Source organism: Mobula birostris, chromosome 7 (assembly GCF_030028105.1).
Source record: "Mobula birostris isolate sMobBir1 chromosome 7, sMobBir1.hap1, whole genome shotgun sequence".
NCBI lineage: Eukaryota > Metazoa > Chordata > Chondrichthyes > Myliobatiformes > Myliobatidae > Mobula > Mobula birostris.
The window spans coordinates 60595459-60616725 of NC_092376.1; the positions used below are offsets into that span (position 1 = coordinate 60595459).

The 21267-nt window shown below is 39.2% G+C and overlaps 1 protein-coding gene across 2 annotated transcripts in view; it reads right to left on the bottom strand.

Annotated features, from left to right (window-relative positions):
- Positions 1–382: 382 nt before the first annotated feature.
- Positions 383–21267, bottom strand: part of nars2 (asparaginyl-tRNA synthetase 2, mitochondrial) — a 70653-nt gene continuing 49768 nt past the window's right edge. The window contains exons 9-14 of one of the 2 annotated variants that reach the window (XM_072263296.1): positions 19942–19979; positions 19604–19670; positions 17504–17641; positions 10757–10854; positions 1516–1542; positions 383–689 (exon numbers count right to left, since the gene is read on the bottom strand). In XM_072263296.1, the coding sequence (XP_072119397.1) occupies positions 545–689; positions 1516–1542; positions 10757–10854; positions 17504–17641; positions 19604–19670; positions 19942–19979 (513 nt within the window). In that variant the 3' untranslated portion in view covers positions 383–544. The remainder of the gene's footprint in view (positions 690–1515; positions 1543–10756; positions 10855–17503; positions 17642–19603; positions 19671–19941; positions 19980–21267) is intronic. The other variant, XM_072263297.1, reaches the window with a different exon arrangement.

Below are 21267 nucleotides of genomic sequence, written 5' to 3' on the forward strand. Positions count from 1 at the left end.
GCCCAATATTTTAATTCATGTGCAATCTTAATTTTTTTTGGTAATTAAAGATGACATTGTCCTAGTGTCTATAAAAGGAACTCATCACCCTCAGTATGGGAAAGAGAAAAGGGCTGCCAGGAGTTCACACAGGATAAGAATAAGTATGGAGCTATTATTGTGTAGATACCTTTTTGTACATATTGGCATTTTTTCCCACAATTTTCACTAATTTTTGTAAGTTTGATTTTTGTTGCACCTAATAAACACCCATGCACTAAAGTGCTAAGCGACTCCAGCCATCTTTTCTTTGGTTAAAGGTCATAACCCACATTTTTAACAAATTGTTTCCACAAAATATTTTTGAATTTTTACTTTAATTTCATTTAAATCTTTTGTTGTAATTTTGGTATTTGATTACAATGATTACTTACATTCTTCAATACTGAATGAAAACATAAATATTTAAGAAACACAATTCTTTACACAAAAACAATACTGTTTAGCAAATCTGAAATCTATTTAAATGAAAAACTTAAGTGTAAGATATGATTTACTCCTATTACTATAAAAGGCAAGAGTGAGAAAATCTTGGAAAAGGAATAACATCTTTAATGTTCTCAATGCCCAAGATGCACTGTAAATAACGCTCAAATCCCAATCCAAATCCACCATGCGGCACTGATCCAAACTGACGGATTTCCTCATACCTACAAAAGAGGAGTTGAATTTTGAAAACAAAAGCATCACATATATCCTGGATTTTAACCACAATGTATCAATCAAAGCACATATCTGCGTTTGCCAATAAGCCTATTTGGCCAAGTTACGACAGAATCAACTATTCTTGGATTGAAATTACAGTTTTATGCATTTATTTTTAGATTTTGTACAATGTTGTCCCAGTCTCGACATAGGGAGCAACTGCAATGCGTATGAATATATGATTTTGTTCAGTTGTGCCTTGAAAAGACAAATCGGAAAGAGTGAATTAAGATTCTTTTTCTGAGCTATAATGAATGTAAAAGTAATTGAAATAAAGAAAGATGATAAACCACTCAATTATATAATGTTTGAGCTATCTAAATGATGGCTAGGACAGTGTCACGCTTGAAACTCTGCTGCAGGTTTATGTAAGCGTCTATGATTCAAGGGTATGGATCTTTGCTGGGGTTAAATGGACAGCATTATAATGGGACAGGAGGAATGATCATAGGTATAAATTTAAAAGTTGGGATGGGAGATGGGTAATTTTTAAGTATTGAAAGGTAGAGTCAAGTAAGGAACTTAGTAACTTGATATTCCTTCTGCCCCACTGCAGTTGTGGAAAGAAAAATGACTATTGGTAAAGGAATTAAAGGTTTATTTTCTTTAGGCAGATGTATGAAAGGAGTGTGAATATGAACTCAATAATAAAGTTATCAACGATCAATATCTTATGGCTCCAGAGTGCAGTTTTAAAACAGACAACATACTCCTGTCAGAAGTTCAAGAAAAACACAACTTCAAGACTTGGGTATAAAACTACCTACTTACCATCGGTAAGTGTCTGTAAGATCAAGCCTGCAATAGAAGAAAGTGTGGCTCAATCTTTTGCTGTTTAAGTTCAGTAAGTCACAACATGGTTTATTTAAGACTCTAACAGAAACTTGGAGGACATTTTTATTGCACTGTTTGAGGGGCCATTTAGTGCCAGTAAGTGACAAATGAGCTCTTCTTTATAAGACAGTGTCAATGTATGACCAGATTTTCCTTCCTTTTCTGTGATTAACCATCCCCAATACTACAACCAACCCAATAAAAAATAAACATTTGAAGGAAATTATACTGAATATCTGGTGTTCCAAGAAGTTGTCACAGTGCAGTAACATCAGGCATTTCTTCAGTATGGGGCACAAAGATTATCATCAGGAAAGTGCAGACTTTTATTAACAGCTGAAAAAATCCTCTTAATCCCCTGGCCAGAAGTCATCAGCAACATTGATCTATAGCAGAGATTACATGAGCTACTAGTTCAAGAAGAAACACACATAAAAGTTGCTGGTGAACGCAGCAGGCCAGGCAGCACCTCTTCCTAGAGATGCTGCCTGGCCTGCTGCGTTCACTAGCAACTTTTATGTGCGTTGCTTGAATTCCTGCTGTTTGTACTTGAAGAAGAATTAAGTTAAAGAAGATGGGAATAGATAGGCACATGCTGCGTAAGCCAACCACTAATATCACCTGGCAAGTGTTAACATGGAATTCTCAGGGAAGGCAGAAGAGAGGCTGGCCAAAGAACACTTGGGGATGCAACCCTGAAACTGACAGCAAGAAGATGGGCTACACAACTGGGAACAACTTGAAAGACTGGCCCTAGTCAGAACTCTGGCAAGCTGCTGTTGGTAGTTTATGCTCCAGTGATGGCTTTGGTAGGAGGAGGAGGAGTAGTAGTAGTAGTAGTCGTAGTAGTAATTAAATATGTATGTCAACACAGATAGAAGTAATGCAGCCTATTATCATCATTTTACTATTATTGAGAGCAAAATCTACAGAATAGCACTTCTCTGCACCAAATGAAAGCAAGTCTGACTCTAGGAAAACCTACTTTGACCAAGTTTCTCCACTAATTGGTTGTGGAGGATCCATATCTTAACATAATAATCTAAAATCCATATGCTTAAAAGGGAGAAGTAGTAGGTAAATACAAAGTGGATATACCCAAGTAAAAATAGTTCTTCACAGTTACAAATCTTTTATGTAAGTGTATACATATAAATACAATTCAATAAAGAAAAATAATCTTAAATGAACAAGTGAAGATTGATATGAAGAATACTAAAAAGGCAATGACATATGCAGTGCCTTGCAATCAACACCAGGTAACAGATATAGCTATAAAGGTCTTTGGAATTATTGATAAGAGGAAATATGTTAATATATTTTATGGTACTGGATTACGACCAACATTAAAAAAAATTGTCCAATGAAAAATCAGGTGTAAAGTCTCCAGCTTGTAACCTATTCTTTGGCTTCCAGCTGGTCAGTTGAACATAACTTTGCTGTTCAGTTGAGTATAATTTTGCTAACCTAATAATCAAGTTTCTTCGTTTTTTAGTACATTTCAGATTCTATAGCCCTTTTTGTTACTGCTTCCAAATTCAGTTTAGCAACCATTGTTATTATTTGGAACAGTTCAGATTTTTGTACCTAGTAATTTCATCTAGACTAGAGATCAGTTCGCTTTATTTGTAAACTACTGTTGGTAAGATGCTGGAGACTATAATTAATGAAAAAAAGTAATTAGCTATATACAGAGGTGTAACATCATCAAACCAAGTCATTTCGATTTATGGAAGGAAAATCATGTTTGAAGAAAATATTGTGTTCTTTGAGAACGTAACAAGTAGAGTCCAGGGGAACCTGTCGGTGTCTGCATTTGGATTGTCACAAGGGATTTGATGGAGTGCCACAAAAGATTGGTGCACAAGAGCTCACTCTTCTGGGGGAAGTGTATTAAAATGGACTGAGGTCTGGTTAGCACATAGAGTCAGAATAAATCAGTCCTTCTCAGATTGGAAAGATGTAACTAGTAGAGTGGCCTAGGAACAATTCTTGGTCCTTGATTATTTATTATCAGCATTAATGATGGAGGAGTAAAAGTGCGAGTTATCCAAGTTTGATGATGATGCAAACACAAGTGGATGCACATACTGCAATCAGAACCTGAACACCTAAAGGTTCTCCTAGACTCTACTTGTTACATTTTCAAAGAACATAGCTAACTCTTCAAACATGATTTTCCTTCCATAAACAAATGGATTCAAATATGTTGACCAACCGGGTGAACAAATGAGTCATGCAGGGAGCAATCCCTGAAGACAGCAGAAAGTGGGAGAGAGGTAAACATGTGCCTGGTGGTGGGATCCCGTTGGAGATGGTCGAAGTTCTGGAGAATTATGTGCTGGATATGGAGGTCGGTGGGGTGGTAGGTGAGGACAAGAAGACCTCAGTAGCTTCTGCGTCCAGCACATAATTCTCCAGAACTTCTGCTATCTCCAATGGGTTCCTGCCACCAAGCACATCTTACCCTCTCCCCCACTTTCTGCTTTCCACAGGGATGGCTCCCTTTGCGACTCCCTTGTTCATCCGTCCCTCCCACTGATCTCCCTCCTGGCACTTATCCTTGCAAGCAGAACAAGTGCTACACCTGCCTCTACACCACCTCTCTCACTACCATTCAGGCCCCCAAGTGACACTTCAGCTGTGAGTCTGTTGGGGTCATATACTGTGTCTAGTCCTCCTGGTATGGCCTCTTGTATATCGGTGAGACCCAACGTAGATAGGGAGAATGTTTTGCCAAGCACCTATGCTCCATCCACCAGAAGAAGCGGGATATCCTAGTGGCCACCCATTTCAAATTCTTCCCATTCTGATATGTCAAATCCATGGCCTCCTCTACTGTCGTGATGAGGCCACACTCAGGTTGGAGGAACACCTTATATTCCATCTGGGTAGCCTCCAACCTGATGGCATGAACATTGATTTCTCAAACTTCCGGTAATGCCCCCATGCCCCCTCTCCTTCACCATTTCCCATTCCTTTCTCCCTCCCTCACCTGATCTCATTGCCTGCCGATTTCCTCCCTCTGGTGCTCCTCCCCACTTTTCTATCTTCCTTGGCCTTCTGTTCTCTCCTATTGGACTCCCCCCTTCTCCACCCCTGTATCTCTTTCATCAATCAACTTCCCAGCTCTTCACCTCATCCATCCTCCTCCCAGTTTCACCTATCACCTTGTGTTTCTCTCTCCTCTCAACCCACCTTTTAAATCTACTGATCTTTTTTTCTCCAGTCCTGCCAAAGGGTCTGTACTTGTTTTTCCATAGATGCTGCCTAGCCTGCTGAGCTCCTCCAGCATTTTGTGTGTGTTGCTTGGATAAGCAGGATCAGCAGGTTTTCTCTTGGTTGGCCTACTCCTGCTTCTATTTTTAAGTGTTCTTCATCAATCACCAACCACAGCCAGCTCACAGTTCCAAAACATGAATTCTTTTTAAACCATTCTGTTGTTGACTTACTCTTGTTTTGGATCATTGTCTTGTTGCATCATCCAACTTCTATTAAGCTTGAGGTGATGGACCGCCACCCTGACATCCTTGTGTAAAATGTTTTGATACAATTTTGAATTCATTGTTCCCTTAACAATTGCAAACTGTCCAGGCCCTGAGATGGCAAAACAGCTCCAACTATGCTTCACAATTGGGATGAGGTTTTGGTGTTGGTGTGCAGTGCCCTTTTTCCTCCAAACATAGCGGGATGCATTTCTGCCAAAAAATTCAGTTTTTGTCTCATCTGGCCACAGAACTTTGTCCCAGGAGTGTTGTGGAACATCCAGGTGCTCGTTTTCAATCTTGAGATGTGCAGCAATGATTTTTTGGAGAGCAGTGGTTTCCTTCGTGGTGTCCTTTCATGAGCACCATTCTTGTTCAGTGCTTTTCTTAAAGTGGACACATGAACAGTGACTTTTGCAAGTTCTAGAGATTTCTGCAGATCTTTTGCTGTTACCTTTGGGTTCTTTTTCACCTCCTTCAACATTGCATGTTGTGCTCTTGGCGTGATCTTTGCAGGATGCTTACTTCAAGGGAGAGTAGCAACAGTACTGAATTTTCCTCATTTGTAGATCATTTCTCTTGCTGTGGACTGATGAGCACTTAGGTCTTTAGAAATGATTTTGTAGCCTTTTCCAGATTCATACATGCTTACAATTCTTCTTATAAGGTCCTTTGAATGTTATTTTGATCAAGGCATGGTGTACGTAAACAGATCTTTCTTGAGAAGAGCAGACTCTGTCAGTAACCTGACTGTGTGACTTCTTATAGAGCAGGGCACCTCTCCAACCCACACCTACAATCTCATCTCATTGACTGGAACACCTGACTCCAAATAGCATTTGTAGAAGGCATCACCCCAGAGGTTCACATATTTTTTTGAACCTAGACTGTGATTGTACTCGGTTTTAACGAAAAGTACAATTTTTTGTATGTTATTAGTTTAGGCAGATTATGTTTATTAATAGAAAATCTATTACTGTAATTCAGATGAAGATCAGACCATATTTTATGAGTAATTCATGCAGAAAACCAGGTAATTGTAAAAGGTTCATAGAATTTTTCTTGCAGCTGTAGCTTCTATCAACCATGATCAATCCCTTGACAAAATGTTAATCACCTAATTTTTCCGTTCAAAGGATTTTTATTGGTCTATATCAGCATTTGATATCAAGGAAACAGAGGATACTTTTAATCGTATACTGTGATATAGAGTACAGTATAAAAGTAAAGGTATCGTCTGTTTCCTTGATATCACGGTTAAAGCATGAAGCTGTGACTGTTTTAATAAGATTATGATCTGACTCTTAAGCATATATGTTTTTTTAACACTATACTACATGCCATGAAAATTTCAACAGTTTTTAAAAAGCTGTCCTCTAGCTTTGCCAGACTGGCAGTTTTTGTAGATTTTTTGATATCTACTATGACGCCAACCCACTTTTGATTAATTTAAAAAGTAACACAAAGATATCTAAATTTTTCAATAAACAGATGAGTTGAAAAGGAGCAGAGTGCAGGAATGGGACCTATGTTCTTAAAATGAGTGCTGGAAACATGGCTAGTTTAAAGAGAGTACAGGAAAACAGGGCCAAGGCTAGTTTATAAGGAGCGTGAGAATGGGGCCCTGCTGGGTTTATATAGGAAGTAAGGGAACAGGGTCTGGTGAACTTATAAAGAAATGTAAGTTACCCAGTTAGTGAAATGCTGATGTTGTGAACAACCAGATAGCAGATTAATGGTATTTTATTGTTACGTATTTTGTTTTAAACAGAAAAAACACTCCACCTTAACTTATTCTACTAAAACAGATTGGTGAGGTGTAAGAAATTAGTAAAGCTCTGTATAAATCTCTGGGAATTTTCCTCAGCATCTGTGACAACCCCAGTGGACCCTATGCATCTGAGAATATTGAATGACCATAAAGGCAGTAAGAAATCTGAATTATGTGCTCCTGTTAATAAAATAAAAATAACCCATTAACATCGCCCTGAGGTGCTCAGATGGTTTCACTGCTCCAGCAAGGCTGTTTAGAAAGGATCTTATTTAAACTGCATTACCAAAAAGATCAGAGGTCATCTTAAGAGCCGAGATAGCTCTAAGATTCAATTACTGTTCACTTTGTCTCTAGGATGATAATGTATCTTTAATTACTGCAGGATAAGTCTGGCAAAGGTATTATGTCTAGGTTTTCAAGACATTTCTGTACTAACTGTAGTACATTCATGTTCATGGAGTTACAAGGTCAAAGTAAGGACATTGCAAATTGCTGCAATGCATTTATGCCATGCCATAATGGTCTGATTAGAGAAAAAAAGATTAGCCTTATTTATCTTTATTTGTCTCATGTGAATTGAAGTATCAAAAAATACAGTGAAATGTGTCATTTTGCATCAATGGCCAACACAGTCCGACGACTGTGCTAGGGCACTCTGCAAGTGTCGCCACACTTCCAGCACCAACACAGCGTGCACACAACGTTCTATCCCTGATCATACGCACACAACGGACTATCCCTGATCATACGCACACAACGGACTATCCCTGATCATACACACACATCCGACTATCCCTGATCATACGCACACAACGGACTATCCCTGATCATACGCACACAACGGACTATCCCTGATCATACGCACACATCGGACTATCCCTGATCATACGCACACATCCGACTATCCCTGATCATACGCACACATCCGACTATCCCTGATCATACGCACACAACGGACTATCCCTGATCATACGCACACAACGGACTATCCCTGATCATACGCACACATCGGACTATCCCTGATCATACGCACACAACGGACTATCCCTGATCATACGCACACAACGGACTATCCCTGACCATACGCACACATCGGACTATCCCTGATCATACGCACACATCCGACTATCCCTGATCATACGCACACATCCGACTATCCCTGATCATACGCACACATCGGACTATCCCTGATCATACGCACACAACGGACTATCCCTGATCATACGCACACAACGGACTATCCCTGATCATACGCACACATCCGACTATCCCTGATCATACGCACACATCCGACTATCCCTGATCATACGCACACATCCGACTATCCCTGATCATACGCACACATCCGACTATCCCTGATCATACGCACACATCCGACTATCCCTGATCATACGCACACAACGGACTATCCCTGATCATACGCACACATCGGACTATCCCTGATCATACGCACACATAGGACTATCCCTGATCATACGCACACATCGGACTATCCCTGATCATACGCACACATCCGACTATCCCTGATCATACGCACACATCCGACTATCCCTGATCATACGCACACATCCGACTATCCCTGATCATACGCACACATCCGACTATCCCTGATCATACGCACACATCCGACTATCCCTGATCATACGCACACAACAGACTATCCCTGATCATACGCACACATCCGACTATCCCTGATCATACGCACACATCGGACTATCCCTGATCATACGCACACATCCGACTATTCCTGATCATACGCACACATCCGACTATCCCTGATCATACGCACACATCGGACTATCCCTGATCATACGCACACATCCGACTATCCCTGATCATACGCACACATCGGACTATCCCTGATCATACGCACACATCCGACTATCCCTGATCATACGCACACATCCGACTATCCCTGATCATACGCACACATCGGACTATCCCTGATCATACGCACACATCGGACTATCCCTGATCATATACACACAACGGACTATCCCTAATCATATGCTTTTGGAATGTGGGAGGACATCGGAGCACCTGGAGGAAATCCATGCAGTCATGGGGAAAATGTACAAATGCCTTACAGACAGCATTGGGAATTGAACTCTGATTTGTGATCACTGGTGCTATAGAGGGACTGTGCTAATGCAACACTACCATGTCGAAGAATGAAATAACCTATTAATCAATGTCCTAACCAAGTTGTACTCTAGATTCAATTATTTCATCAGTCAGTGTCTTTTTTCTACATATACCTTAAGCAACTCTCCAAAATTACTGTTTGTACATGAAAGGCCACTTAAGTTTGATAGTTCTATTCCAACCTGAGTTAACTGACAATACAGGGCAGCCTGGTAACAAAGCCATAAGTAATGCAGGACAGTTCCAGTGACGCAATCCTGACCTTGGGCAGTAACTGTTTAGAATATGCAGGTTTTCCCTTTGACTGCATGGGATTCTGTTAGGTGTCCTGGCGTCTTCCCACATCCAAAACATAGGCTGCAAGATTAAATGGCAACCGTAAATTACCCCTTAATATAGAGTCAATGAAGAATTGATGGGCATATGCAAGAGCATTAGCCACGGTCATACTGGGAAATAAGAGGAATAGGACTCATGGATTGCTGTCGACATAGACCCCCATTTACTGTAATAAGCAAATATGCTGTTTTCATATAACATAACAGAACCCATATTGGTACAGATGATTCAAATTTGTTAGAGCAGAATGCTACTACATTCAAATTCACAGGGACATTGTGTGATTAAAAGCATATTATGGACGAGGGATGAATGATGGGAGATGATGAGCAAATGATATACAGTTAAACAGGCAAAAATACCTCACATTAGATAGATATGATAGCATAGTAGCCAGCACAATGCTTTACAGTACAGGCAACCCAGGTTCAATTTCCTACATTGCCTTAATGAGACTTTACATTCACCCTGTGATCGCACTGGCTTCCTCCGGGTGCTCTGGTTTCCTCCCACAGTCCAAAGATGTACTGGTTGGTAGTTTCATTGGTCACTGTAAGTTGTTCCATGATTAGGCTCAGATTAAATTGGGGGATTACAGGGCTGCATGGCTCGATGGGCTTATAAATAAGTAAATAAACATATATAAAATTCTGTATTCCCTGAAGCTGTGCTAGAAACTCAATCTGCTGAATCACTGAAATTTTCCATTTCCCACAACTGCTTAAATGTAATTGTTCTACACCATGTTATTCAATTTTATGTCAAAGGGAAGTGCTCACATGAAACTGAAATGTCTAGTTTCACAGTTCCCAATACTTACCAAGGGAAAATTCCCATCCCATTAATCAGAGGTCAAATCAAATGCAGAGATGAAATGAAAGTCAGCAAACCCCTGCGTCAAACAATATCCCTTGCTCAGAAATGTGAAACTAGCAGTAGCTGACATTACAAATGGCACAGAACCAGGTAAAACATTTGGCACAGAGGACAGAGGGAGATAAAAGTGCGTGATAAGTTTGTGTCTTCCCTCAACAAGACATAAAATGGAATTTCTTCCAAAAATTGAAATGGAACATTACTGAATGCTTGACATCCAGACAAGAACAGATTTTTTTCCAAAAAAAAAGGAACTAGTAGATTCTTTTGATCTTGCCTACTTTGGCACTGTTCAAAATTGTCACTCATAATATTTGACTATTATTGTAAAAAAATGTATTTGAATTTTCATTTTTCGATTTAAAAATCCTGTCTTGCGTTCTAGTCAGCAAACATAAGTCAGCAAACATAATTTAAAGCCTATTTTTCCTTAGGCATTACATAAACAAGTAGCTTAAAAGAATGAACACAGGTAACTGTTAAAATTGCAAAATTATTAAAACAACTGTAAGTGACAAATACACTACTTTTAAGTACGACATCTGGCATTTACACTCACTGCTTTAGCCGTGTTTGCAGTAGATCAAGTCGCTCCTCCCTTAAACTACCACCACATAGTTCTCCTATTCCAGGCACCAGAAGATCCACTGCTGCCACCTAGCAATGAATATTACATAATGTTGCAGCTCATAAATATAAATAGCATTTCAAATTAAAGAAAACTTAGTTATTTTCTCTTGTCTGAAAGATATTTAAATATAATTTATCCCTTACAAAAATACTTAACTAGATTCACATTGAAGAACAAATAAAGGGAGCTAGGCAGGAAGCGAAGAAGCAGGACCTCAAGGGTAGCAATCTCTAGCCGCGAGGAAATGATATGATTTGGTGATATGAGTCACCTACACCTTTCCTCATTCCCTGTCAAGCCCGCTGTTGAGCCATTACACATGCGAGGTCATTACCCACGCGTCATCCATGTCAGCGCGGGAAGGAAATCAATTCCTCGAGCTTGCAAATGACGGCGGGCTGAAAAGTAAGTTTGACATAACATCTCTGCCGGCATTCCGGAACAAAATCAAGGCTAAATATCCTGAGATAGCTACGAAAGCACTGAATACATTGCTTCCATTTCCAACATATCTCTGCAATGAATGCAACGAAAACTAAATTGCGGAATAGACTGGACATAAGGAACCCCCTTCGAGTATTGCTGTCTCCCATCACCCCTCGATGGGACCGTCTTGTTGCAGGAAAACAAGCCCAGGGCTCCCACAGATTCAGCAATATTGGTGTGTTGCAATGATTTTATATGTTCATACGAGGAAAATAAGTGCTGTGTGTTTAATATCCAAACGTTACTTAAAATGTTATGATGCTATTGACTTATAAGTGATTTATATAACCATATAACAATTACAGCATGGAAACAGGCCACCTCTGCCCTTCTAGTCCGTGCCGAATGCTACTCTCATCTAGTCCCACCGACCTGCACTCAGCCCGTAACCCTCCATTCCTTTCCTGTCCATACATTTATCCAATCTTTCTTTAAATGATAATCTTGAACCTGCCTCTAACACTTCTACTGGAAGTTCGTTCAACCCTTACTTCAAGCTCCCCTGTCCTCCCCTGATAATTGACTTATCACTATATTCATGGGAGGAAAATATGCGCTGTGTATTTAATATTAAATTCGTTAGATAAACCCTTTTAGAAATGAAATTGAGTATATTAGCCACTTATCACCTATATTCTGGTCGTGATTAACACCCACCCCCACCGGAACAGAATCTCCAAAAATGATTTGTAGAAAAATTGGCACGTGCACGCACGCATGCGCACTGGTGCCCGTGGAAGGCTTCATGGTCATTGTAGTCTTCCTCAGGGTAAACACAACGTATTTCACTGCTACTCCTCCGTTGGCAGCCCCCCCCCCCCCACCCGGGTCGGCTGGTCTGCAAGAGTATTGTCAATAATAAACCAGTCCGCAGTGCAAAAAAGGTTGGGGACCCTGGGACAGGCAGTGGAGAAGGCATAAATGCAGTCAGTTGGATGGGTTTAATGCGAGAAGTAGCAAGAACAAGGGTGATGAACTTTCAGTATGAATCAGTACTTGGAACAATGATGTTGTGACCATTGCAGGTACTTGACTGTCACAGGTTAGGAATAGCAGCTGGGTGTTCTGAGATTTAGATGTAAAGGAGATAGGGAAGCGGCTTTGCTAATCAGGGATAGTATCTGCCGTAGAAAGGGAGGACATTGTGGAAGGATTACCCACTGAGCAACACACAAAATACTGGAGGAACTAAACAGTCAAGCAATATCTATGGAGGGGAATAAACCGTAGACATTTCGGGCTGAGACCCATCATCTGTGTACATACATCTATTGATGCTTCCGGACACATCTTCAGTGATGTTCCTGGAATCATCGGGTGTAACATCTGTTGACTGTTAATTCACCTCCATAGATGCTGACCGACTAGCTGAGCTCCTCCAGCATTTTCTGTGCTGCTCTGGGTGTCCAGCATCTGCAGAATCCTCTGTGTTTATGATCATTACTGAGTCAATGTGGGTGGAAGTCAAATTCAGGAAAGGAGTAGTCACTCTACTGGGAATATTCCATAGATCTCCCAATCGCAACAGAGATACTGAGGAGCACATTGGGAGGCAGTTTTTGGAAAAATAGAAAATAGCAGACTAGTTATCATGAATAACTTCAATATCCCTAATATTGATTGGCACTTTTGGAAAGGATATTCAGAGACAGGATTTATAACATCTGGAAAAGCATAGTCTGATTAGAAACAGTCAGTGTGGCTTTGTGAGGGATAGGGAAATAGCACGTCAAAAGGCAATGTTATGATAGATTTTAATATGCAGGTAGATTGGGAAAATCAGGTTGAATGCCTACGAGATGGCTTCTTAGAGCAATTTGTCATTGAGCCTACTAGAGGATCAGCTATACTGGATTGGGTGCTATGTAATGAACTGGACACTATTAGGGAACTTAAGGTAAAGGAGACAGTGATCACAATGTGATTGAGTTCAACTTGAAATTTGATAGGGAGAAAGTGAAGTCTGACGTAGCAGTATTTCAGTGGAGTAAAGGAAATTACAGTGGTATGAGGAATTGGTCAAAGTAAACTGGAAGGAGTTTCTAGCAGGGATGACAGCAGAGAACCAACGGCTTGAGTTTTTGGGAAAAATGAAGATACAGGATAGATGTATTCCAAAAATACTCAAGATAGTAGAACTAGGCCAAGGAGGAAAGTCAAAGCTAATGTAAAAGCAAAAGAGGGCACACAACAAAGTAAAAATTAGCAGGAAGATACAGGATTGGGAAGCTTTTAAAAACCTACAGAAAGCAACTACAAGACTCAGTAGGAGAGAAAAGATGAAATATTAAAAGCAAGCTAGCAAACAATATCAAAGTGAATAGAAAAAGCTTTTTCAAGTATATAAAAAATAAAAGATGAGAGTGGATACAGGACAACTAGAAAATGAGACCAGAGAAATATTAACAGGGGCCAAGGAGATGGCAGATGAATAAAATGAGTATTTTGCATCAGTCTTCACTGTGGAAGACACAAGCGGTGTGCCAGGTGTTGAAGGGTGTGAGGGAAGAGAAATGAGTGCTGTTGCTATTACAAGGGAGAAGGTGCTCAAAAAGCTCAAAGACCTGAAGGTGCGTAAGTTACCCAGACCAGACCCTAGGGTTCTGAAAGAGCTCTCAGTAGAGATTGTGGAAGCATTAGTAATGATCTTTCAAGAATCACTTGACTCTGGCATTGTTCCAGAATACTGGAAAATTGCATATGTCACTCCACTCTTTAAGCAAGGAGGAAGGCAGCAGAAAGGAAATTATAGACCAGTTAGCCTAACCTCAGTGGTTGGAAAGATGTTGGAGTCAATTGTTAAGGATGAGGTTATAGAGTACTTGGAGACACAGGACAAGATAGGACAAAGTCAGCATGGTTTGTTTAAGGGAAAACCTTGCTTTACAAACCTGTTGGAATTCCTTGAGGAGATTACAAGTAGGATAGATAAAGGGGATGCAGTGGATGGTGGATATCTGGATTTTCAGAAGGCCTTTGACAAGGTGCCACGCATGAGGCTGCTTACCAACTTAAGAGTCCATGGTATTACAGGAAAGTTACTAGCATGGTTAGAGCACTGGCTGATTGGTAGGAGGTAGCCAGTGGGAATAAAAGGATCCTTTTCTAGTTGGCTGCCAGTGACTAGTGGTGTTCCGCAGGGGTCAGCGTTGAGACTGCTTTTTACGCTGTACATCAGTGATTTAGATTTTGGAATAGATGGCTTTGTTGCCAAGTTTGCAGATGATACAAAGATTGGGGGAGGGGCAGGTAGTGATGAAGAAACAGGAAGGCTGCAAAAGGGCTTAGGCAGATTAGGAGAATGGGTTAAAAAAAAAGTGGCAAAAAGTGGGTTAAAAAAATGTGGGAAAATACACGGTCATGCACTTTGGTAGAAGAAACAAACGTGCAGACTATTTTCTAAACGGGGAGAAAATCCAAAAATCTGGGTTGCAAAGGGACTTGTAGAGCTTGTGCAGAACACCCTAAAGATTAAATTGCAGGTTGAGTCGGTGGTGAGGAAGGCAAATGCAATGTTAGCATTCATTTCAAGAGGTCCACAAAATAAGAGCAGGGATGCGATGTCGAGGCTTTGTAAGGCATTGGTGAGGCATCACCTTGAATATTGTGAACACTTTTGGGCTCCTTATCTAAGAAAAGATGTGTTGGCATTGGAGAAGGTTCAGAGGAGATTCACAAGGATGATTCCAGGAATGGAAGCGTTATCACATGAGGAATGTTTGATGGCTCTGGCCTGTACTTGCTGGAATTTATAAAGATGGGAGGGGGTGGGAATCTCATTGAAACTTTTTGAATGTTGAAAGACTTAGACAGAGTAGATGTGGAAAGGATGTTTCCCATGGTGGTGGAGGGGGGGGGAGGTATAGGGCAAGAGGGCACAGCGTCAGGATAGAGGAGCACCTATTTAAAACAGAGATGCAAAGAAATTTCTTTAGCCAGTGGGTGATGAATTTGTGGAATTTATTACCACAGGTAGCTGTGGAGGCCAAGTTGTTGGGTGTATTTAAGGCTGAGGTTGATAGGTTCTTGATTGGCCACGGCATCAAAGGTTATGGGGAGAAGGTCAGGGAGTGGGGCTAAGGAGGGGAAAAAAGGATCAGCCATGACTGAATGGCAGTGCAGACTCGATGGCCTAATTCTGCTCCTATGTCTTATGGTCTTATAGGATATACCTTACAAGTCTGATTGAATTCTGTGAGGTAATTACTAAACAATTTGATGTAGGTAGAGCAATGGAATGTGGTGTATGCAGACTGCAGTAAGGTGTTTTGCAAGGCTTCCCCTGGTAGGCTTATTTAGAAAGTCAGGAAATATGGGATCCAGGGACTCTTGACTACATAGATTCAGAATTGGCTTCTCAGAAAAGTCAAAGCATGGTAGCAGATGGAATATATTTTACCTGAAGGTTGGTGACCAATGATGCCCCACAGGGTTCTGGGACCCCTGCTCTTTGTAAATTTCAGAAATGACTTGGATAAGGAAGTGGAAACGTGGGTTAGTAAGTGTGCAAGTGACACAAAGGTTGGTGGTGTTGTAGTAAGTTACAAAGGGGCATTGATAGGACGTAGAGCTGGGCTGAGAAGTAGCAGGTGGAGTTCAATCCGGAAAGTGTGAAGTGTCACTTTGGAAGGTTGAACCTGAAGATACAGTACCAGGTGAATGGCAAGATTCTTAGCAGTGTGGAGGAACAGCAGGGTCTTGGGTTCCACATTCATAGATCCCTCAAAGTTGTCATGCAAATTGAAAAGTTGGTATGTTGGCCTTCATTAATCAGGGGATTAAGTTCAAGAGCTGTAAGGTAATACTGCAGCTCTATAAAACTCTGGTTAGACCACATTTGGAGTATTGTATTCAGCTCTGGTCACCTTTTTTTTTAAGGGTGTGCAGTTTAGAGAGGGTGCAGAGGCGATTTACCAGGACGCTGCTTGGATTAGAGAGCATGTTTTGCACGGAAAGTTTGAGCAAGCTAGGGCTTTATCCTTTGGAGCAAAGAAGATGAGAGGTAACTTGACAGAAGTGTACAAGAAGATGGTAACAGGCATAGATAGAGCAGACAGCCAGCCAGCAGAAACAGCTAATATGAGAGGTGATTGGAGAAATGTATAGGGTGGTGTCAGAGGTAGTTTGTTTAAAATATTTACACAGGGAGCGGTAGGTGCATGAAACACACTGCCAGGGATGGTAGAAGCAGATACAATAGGAACACTTAACAGACTCTTAGTTAGGCACATAGACGCTTTGTGTGGGGGAAAGGTTAGTTTGATTATGGAGTAAAAGGTTAGCACAATGAGGGCCTGTGTTGTGCTGTACTGTTCTATATTCTATTAGAAAATCACATCACACTGACAATTTTGTTTTGAAAACTCAGTGTTCAACTTAAATGTTCTGTAAGCTACCGTTGAAAATAAATGTCCTGTACTACTAGTACAAGAATCAATAATTACCAAGACTGGCATCTCTCTCCCTCACAGCAAACTGAAGACCAAATGATATCCAAAACCTTTTAAGGTTATTTCATTGCCACCATATTCAGCAATTTTGTTTATAACATATGTCATCAGAACTGCAAGGAAATAAAATTAAGTTCTGTTTCAGAAATAAAATGGAACTTCAATAAGAATTGTACATTGGGTTCATTAGCAATTAATAGCAACAGGCATTTGTCTCTAATCATAAAACTACCTCAATTCATCAAAAATAGCAAGCTGGAGGTTGATACAGTTATATTTTGTAAAGAGGCAGCATAACAAAGTATAGGAACTCACAACTCCAAGTTGGCTTATTTATTTTCCAATCTTCTTAACATCAAAGACTTTTTAAAAACAGTCACATTTGACAGGAGACAGAGTGCTAAGCCACCAGTCTTGCCTTTTGCTGAAGTGTTCCAAGCTGTTCTCAGGGCAAGGCCTCGAGACCACACTAGGTAACCTATTTGCCCCTGAGACTCCCTGGGCCAGGATTCAGGGGCATTCCATTTATCCCTGTACAAACCTGGCATTTATGCATATCTAGTTATATAATCCAACTATATTTATCAGTTGCTGGGAAGATTCAACTTACAAAAAGACTCCTTATTTAATTAGAATTTGAAGGACTAATAGATTTTAAACAATACCTCATATTACAAAGGATAACTCAACAAGATGTTAAATACAATAATACAACATAATTCATGCTATTTCTGCTTACTGTATGTTGAAGGTTATCCTGATTATCTCGGGCGTAAAAAGGCTTGATGTCATAGGGATAATTAATTACAAAAACAGGGATATTGCCACAGTGTGCCACCAAATAATTCTCGTGCTCAGTCTGTAGGTCACAGCCCCACTGTAAAAGATGATAGTCAATAATTACTTCAACACATATGTACAATATCTAGATCAAAATAATTTAGTCTACAATTGCATTAAATTCATCCATTTAATACAAATTAGCTTTCAAATTTGCATAAATTATTTTTTAATCAAAATATTGTTGTCCTTTTAAATTACTGCTTTAAAACTAACTTTCCAGTTTCATAAAACAATGAAAGATTAAGCATCTTAAATTAACTCCCGTGCATTAAAATATTGCAGTTGAAACATAATTGTAAAAAATTCCTGCAGATCAATGTCAGAAAAATGTTATTACTACTAGCATGAGTCAAATTGACTGACATCACCTTTACTCTCCTCTTTCAATGGCAAATTGCAAATTTTAAACAAAGAAAATAAAAGCTAAATTATGCACTAGATGTATTTCCAAAAGTATATGATACACACAAGTGTTTGGACTCATTAATAAATGAAATGTTTTAATAATTAACTAAAATTATCCAAGTAATTCATTAAAATAGTTCAGCTACCAAAACAAACCAAGAAAATTCGGTACATCAGCAATTAACCTTCTTCTGTTATGGACTTCCTGATACCAAACAACTGAGGCAAATGAACAATAAGTTAATACAGGAGAGTGGGAGACAAACTCTCCATGAGCAGAACTACTCTTCACACCCCTCAAGTTGTGTCTAAAAAAACTACCTACACTAGACCCCTGGATGTAATTAGGAGAGCTTTATCCAAATTGGCATTCATAGGCAGTGAATCCACTACACTTAGCATTCACAATAAAATTACTCACTCCAACATAAAATATTAACTTCTATTATGAACATTAAATTACCTGCATAATAATAGCAATATTTTTTGACCAGCTTTGGTCATGAAGATTGTACAGTTATTATTGTGAACAATGTATTATCCAGTCTTTCTTCCCCCAACAAATGATGAAATTGGGTGAAATTTAAGCAACTGAAGGTTGTACAATCCAGACACATTTAAATCAGCATCAATTGTTATTGATTCATGTCCTTATTCAGAAAGTGAGATTGTACTATGCTTACAGAATGTCACCAATTTACATGGTACTTTCACCGTATTTACATGGTGCTTCAAACGATTACAATGGCACATACAGAGACAATATATTTTGAATGGGGGTAGGGAGACGGGAAGGAAAGGAAAACAAAATTTTCAGGTATTACACCCAAATACAAGGAAATTGTTAATAAATGTCTTGCTTATTTTTATATCTAGCTGTACACATTATTTCAAAATACACTCTTTTGCAAAAAAAGGAATGCAGAAACAAATGTTATTCAAACTGCACGAAGACAGGTTAAACTCTAAACAAAAAATCCCTCAGCAAATGATAACCTAAACAATGCTTTTGTTTTAGCAACCCACTGTCGTAGATACTAATTTTAAGATATATTTTGAGTGGAAATAAACCGTAGACAACATGCTTTTAATCACTACGACTAAAACAGTGCAAATACAAATTTGTGCCAGGTGGGTTCTAGAAAATACCTAATCAATGCATTCTCCTATGATTCCAGAAATTATAAGGACCAACAACTAGCTTTATCCATAAAGCACTGAAAGAGGTTTGAAGAGAAGACATGAAGCCAGAGATAACAAAAAAAAATGCTCTCAATATACTTCTTATACCTATAGGACCTACAAGGCCCAAATGTAAACTGAGTGAGAGAGAAAAATATATCTTTTAAAACTGTTTATACCAGTGAAGGAACATTTTACAAAAGTAGTACGTAAAAATTTCACACTTCAGCCACACAACAAATTTCATATTAGATAGTGATAAATTTGATTCTAAAATGACTGCCAAAAATGAAACTTTTTACCTTAATAAGTTTATCAGTTCCATATGAAAAACAGCCTAATTTGTTGTAGTTAAATTTTGGTTATCCAGTTGCTCCACTGCATAAAACTAATTTAAATTTTTTGTTACCTTGGGTTCAAATTTGAAGATTTCTGCACTTCTTTGCAAAATGTTAATTGTTTCAGTATAGGAAAGCCTAAAAAATTAAATTACAATAATTATATTGAACACGTTTTGACATGGATTAACATTCAGATTGTTAGTACACTGAGATAACAACTTTCCCTGACTGCCTATCATAACTATGCTAAATGCACTAGAACAAAATGCAAACAGAAATTATGCATGAGTAAACAGCAAATAACTATATAAAAAAAATCACCATTGAGAAACTGAAGAAATCTTAATATATCTTTAGAAAAAAAGTCAAACATGAAATACTATGGCTAAAAATTTAATTTACTTACACCTGAAATGGACTTTTCAGCATCTGTTCTACTCGTTCCTATAAATATAAAGATAGAATTATTGTCTTTACAGAAAGTAGAATAGCCTTCCCAAAATGTTTTAAACTAATAAGCTCAGGCATTTTACAGAATTATTATTAATACCCTTTAGTTCACCATAGTCCCTCGTCATTTAATTACTCCCTTTCCCCACTCCACACATGCCTACTCAGTTGTTCTTTCATTGCACTACCAACATAACTTTTGATATTGCAGTTTCCATAAAACCTATTCAACCCTGGAATTTCCTATAATTCTATTCAGATGTCCTTGACCCAAACATTCAATGTCTTCTCTCGTTATTGATGCTGTTCAACCCACTGAATGTCTTCAGCACTTTTTTTAAAACCAGACTGATGGTTTGATATAGTGTACTTTGCAAACAATAATTGATACGATTATCAGGGTACGATGATGGAGAAAGCCAATGTTTAGGGGTAGATGGCTTCCAAATTAGCAGGCCTTTCTGTCCTTGACAGTATCCATCCGGGTAAGTGAAAGGTTTTCCTGACTTGTGCCGGACAGGTAATAGTAAGACTTTGCGGAACCATACGAGTCAAACATTATAGAATACCAAGCTTATATTCTGTTTCTATAGCTATCATGTTTATTTTGTTTATTTAGGAATGCAACGTGGAACAGGCTCTTCTGGCCTTTCAAGCAGCACCACCCAGCAATCCCCAATTTAACCCGAAATTAATCATGAGACAATTTACAATGACCAATCAACCTACCAGAAGGTACATCTTTGGACTGAGAGAGGAAACCACAGCACCCAGAGAAAACCCATGCATTCCAAGGGGAGGACAAACTCCTTACAAGCGACGCCAGGATTGAACACAGAACTCCAATATCCTAAGCTAGGGCAGCGTCATGCTAACTGCTAAACTACCATGGCACCCCATGTTATTTCAGCTGCAACAGTTTCTCTGAATCAGTTTACAATTCTTAGCATTGAACTATCTCAGAAACTAAACAGGTTTATAAGGAATGCATCAGCATAAAATTTCTTATGTTCTTTGGGAAATGTAACAGTGAAACAATTGAACCAAAATGAATATTTTAGTTTTCTTTGTTAGACCTGATAAACCTTTACAGTACCAAAATGATACACCCAAAGTTGCAAGAAAAAAAAATGAAATACTAAAAGGTTTTAAACAATAAGCATATAGACAACAAATAACATTAAGTTCTAATTTATTCATTAAATCAGTGATATATGTTTTGTGGGTGCACCGTGGTCCAGAAGAACATTTGTTTGGTTGTTTATATGTACAGTCTGGTGAC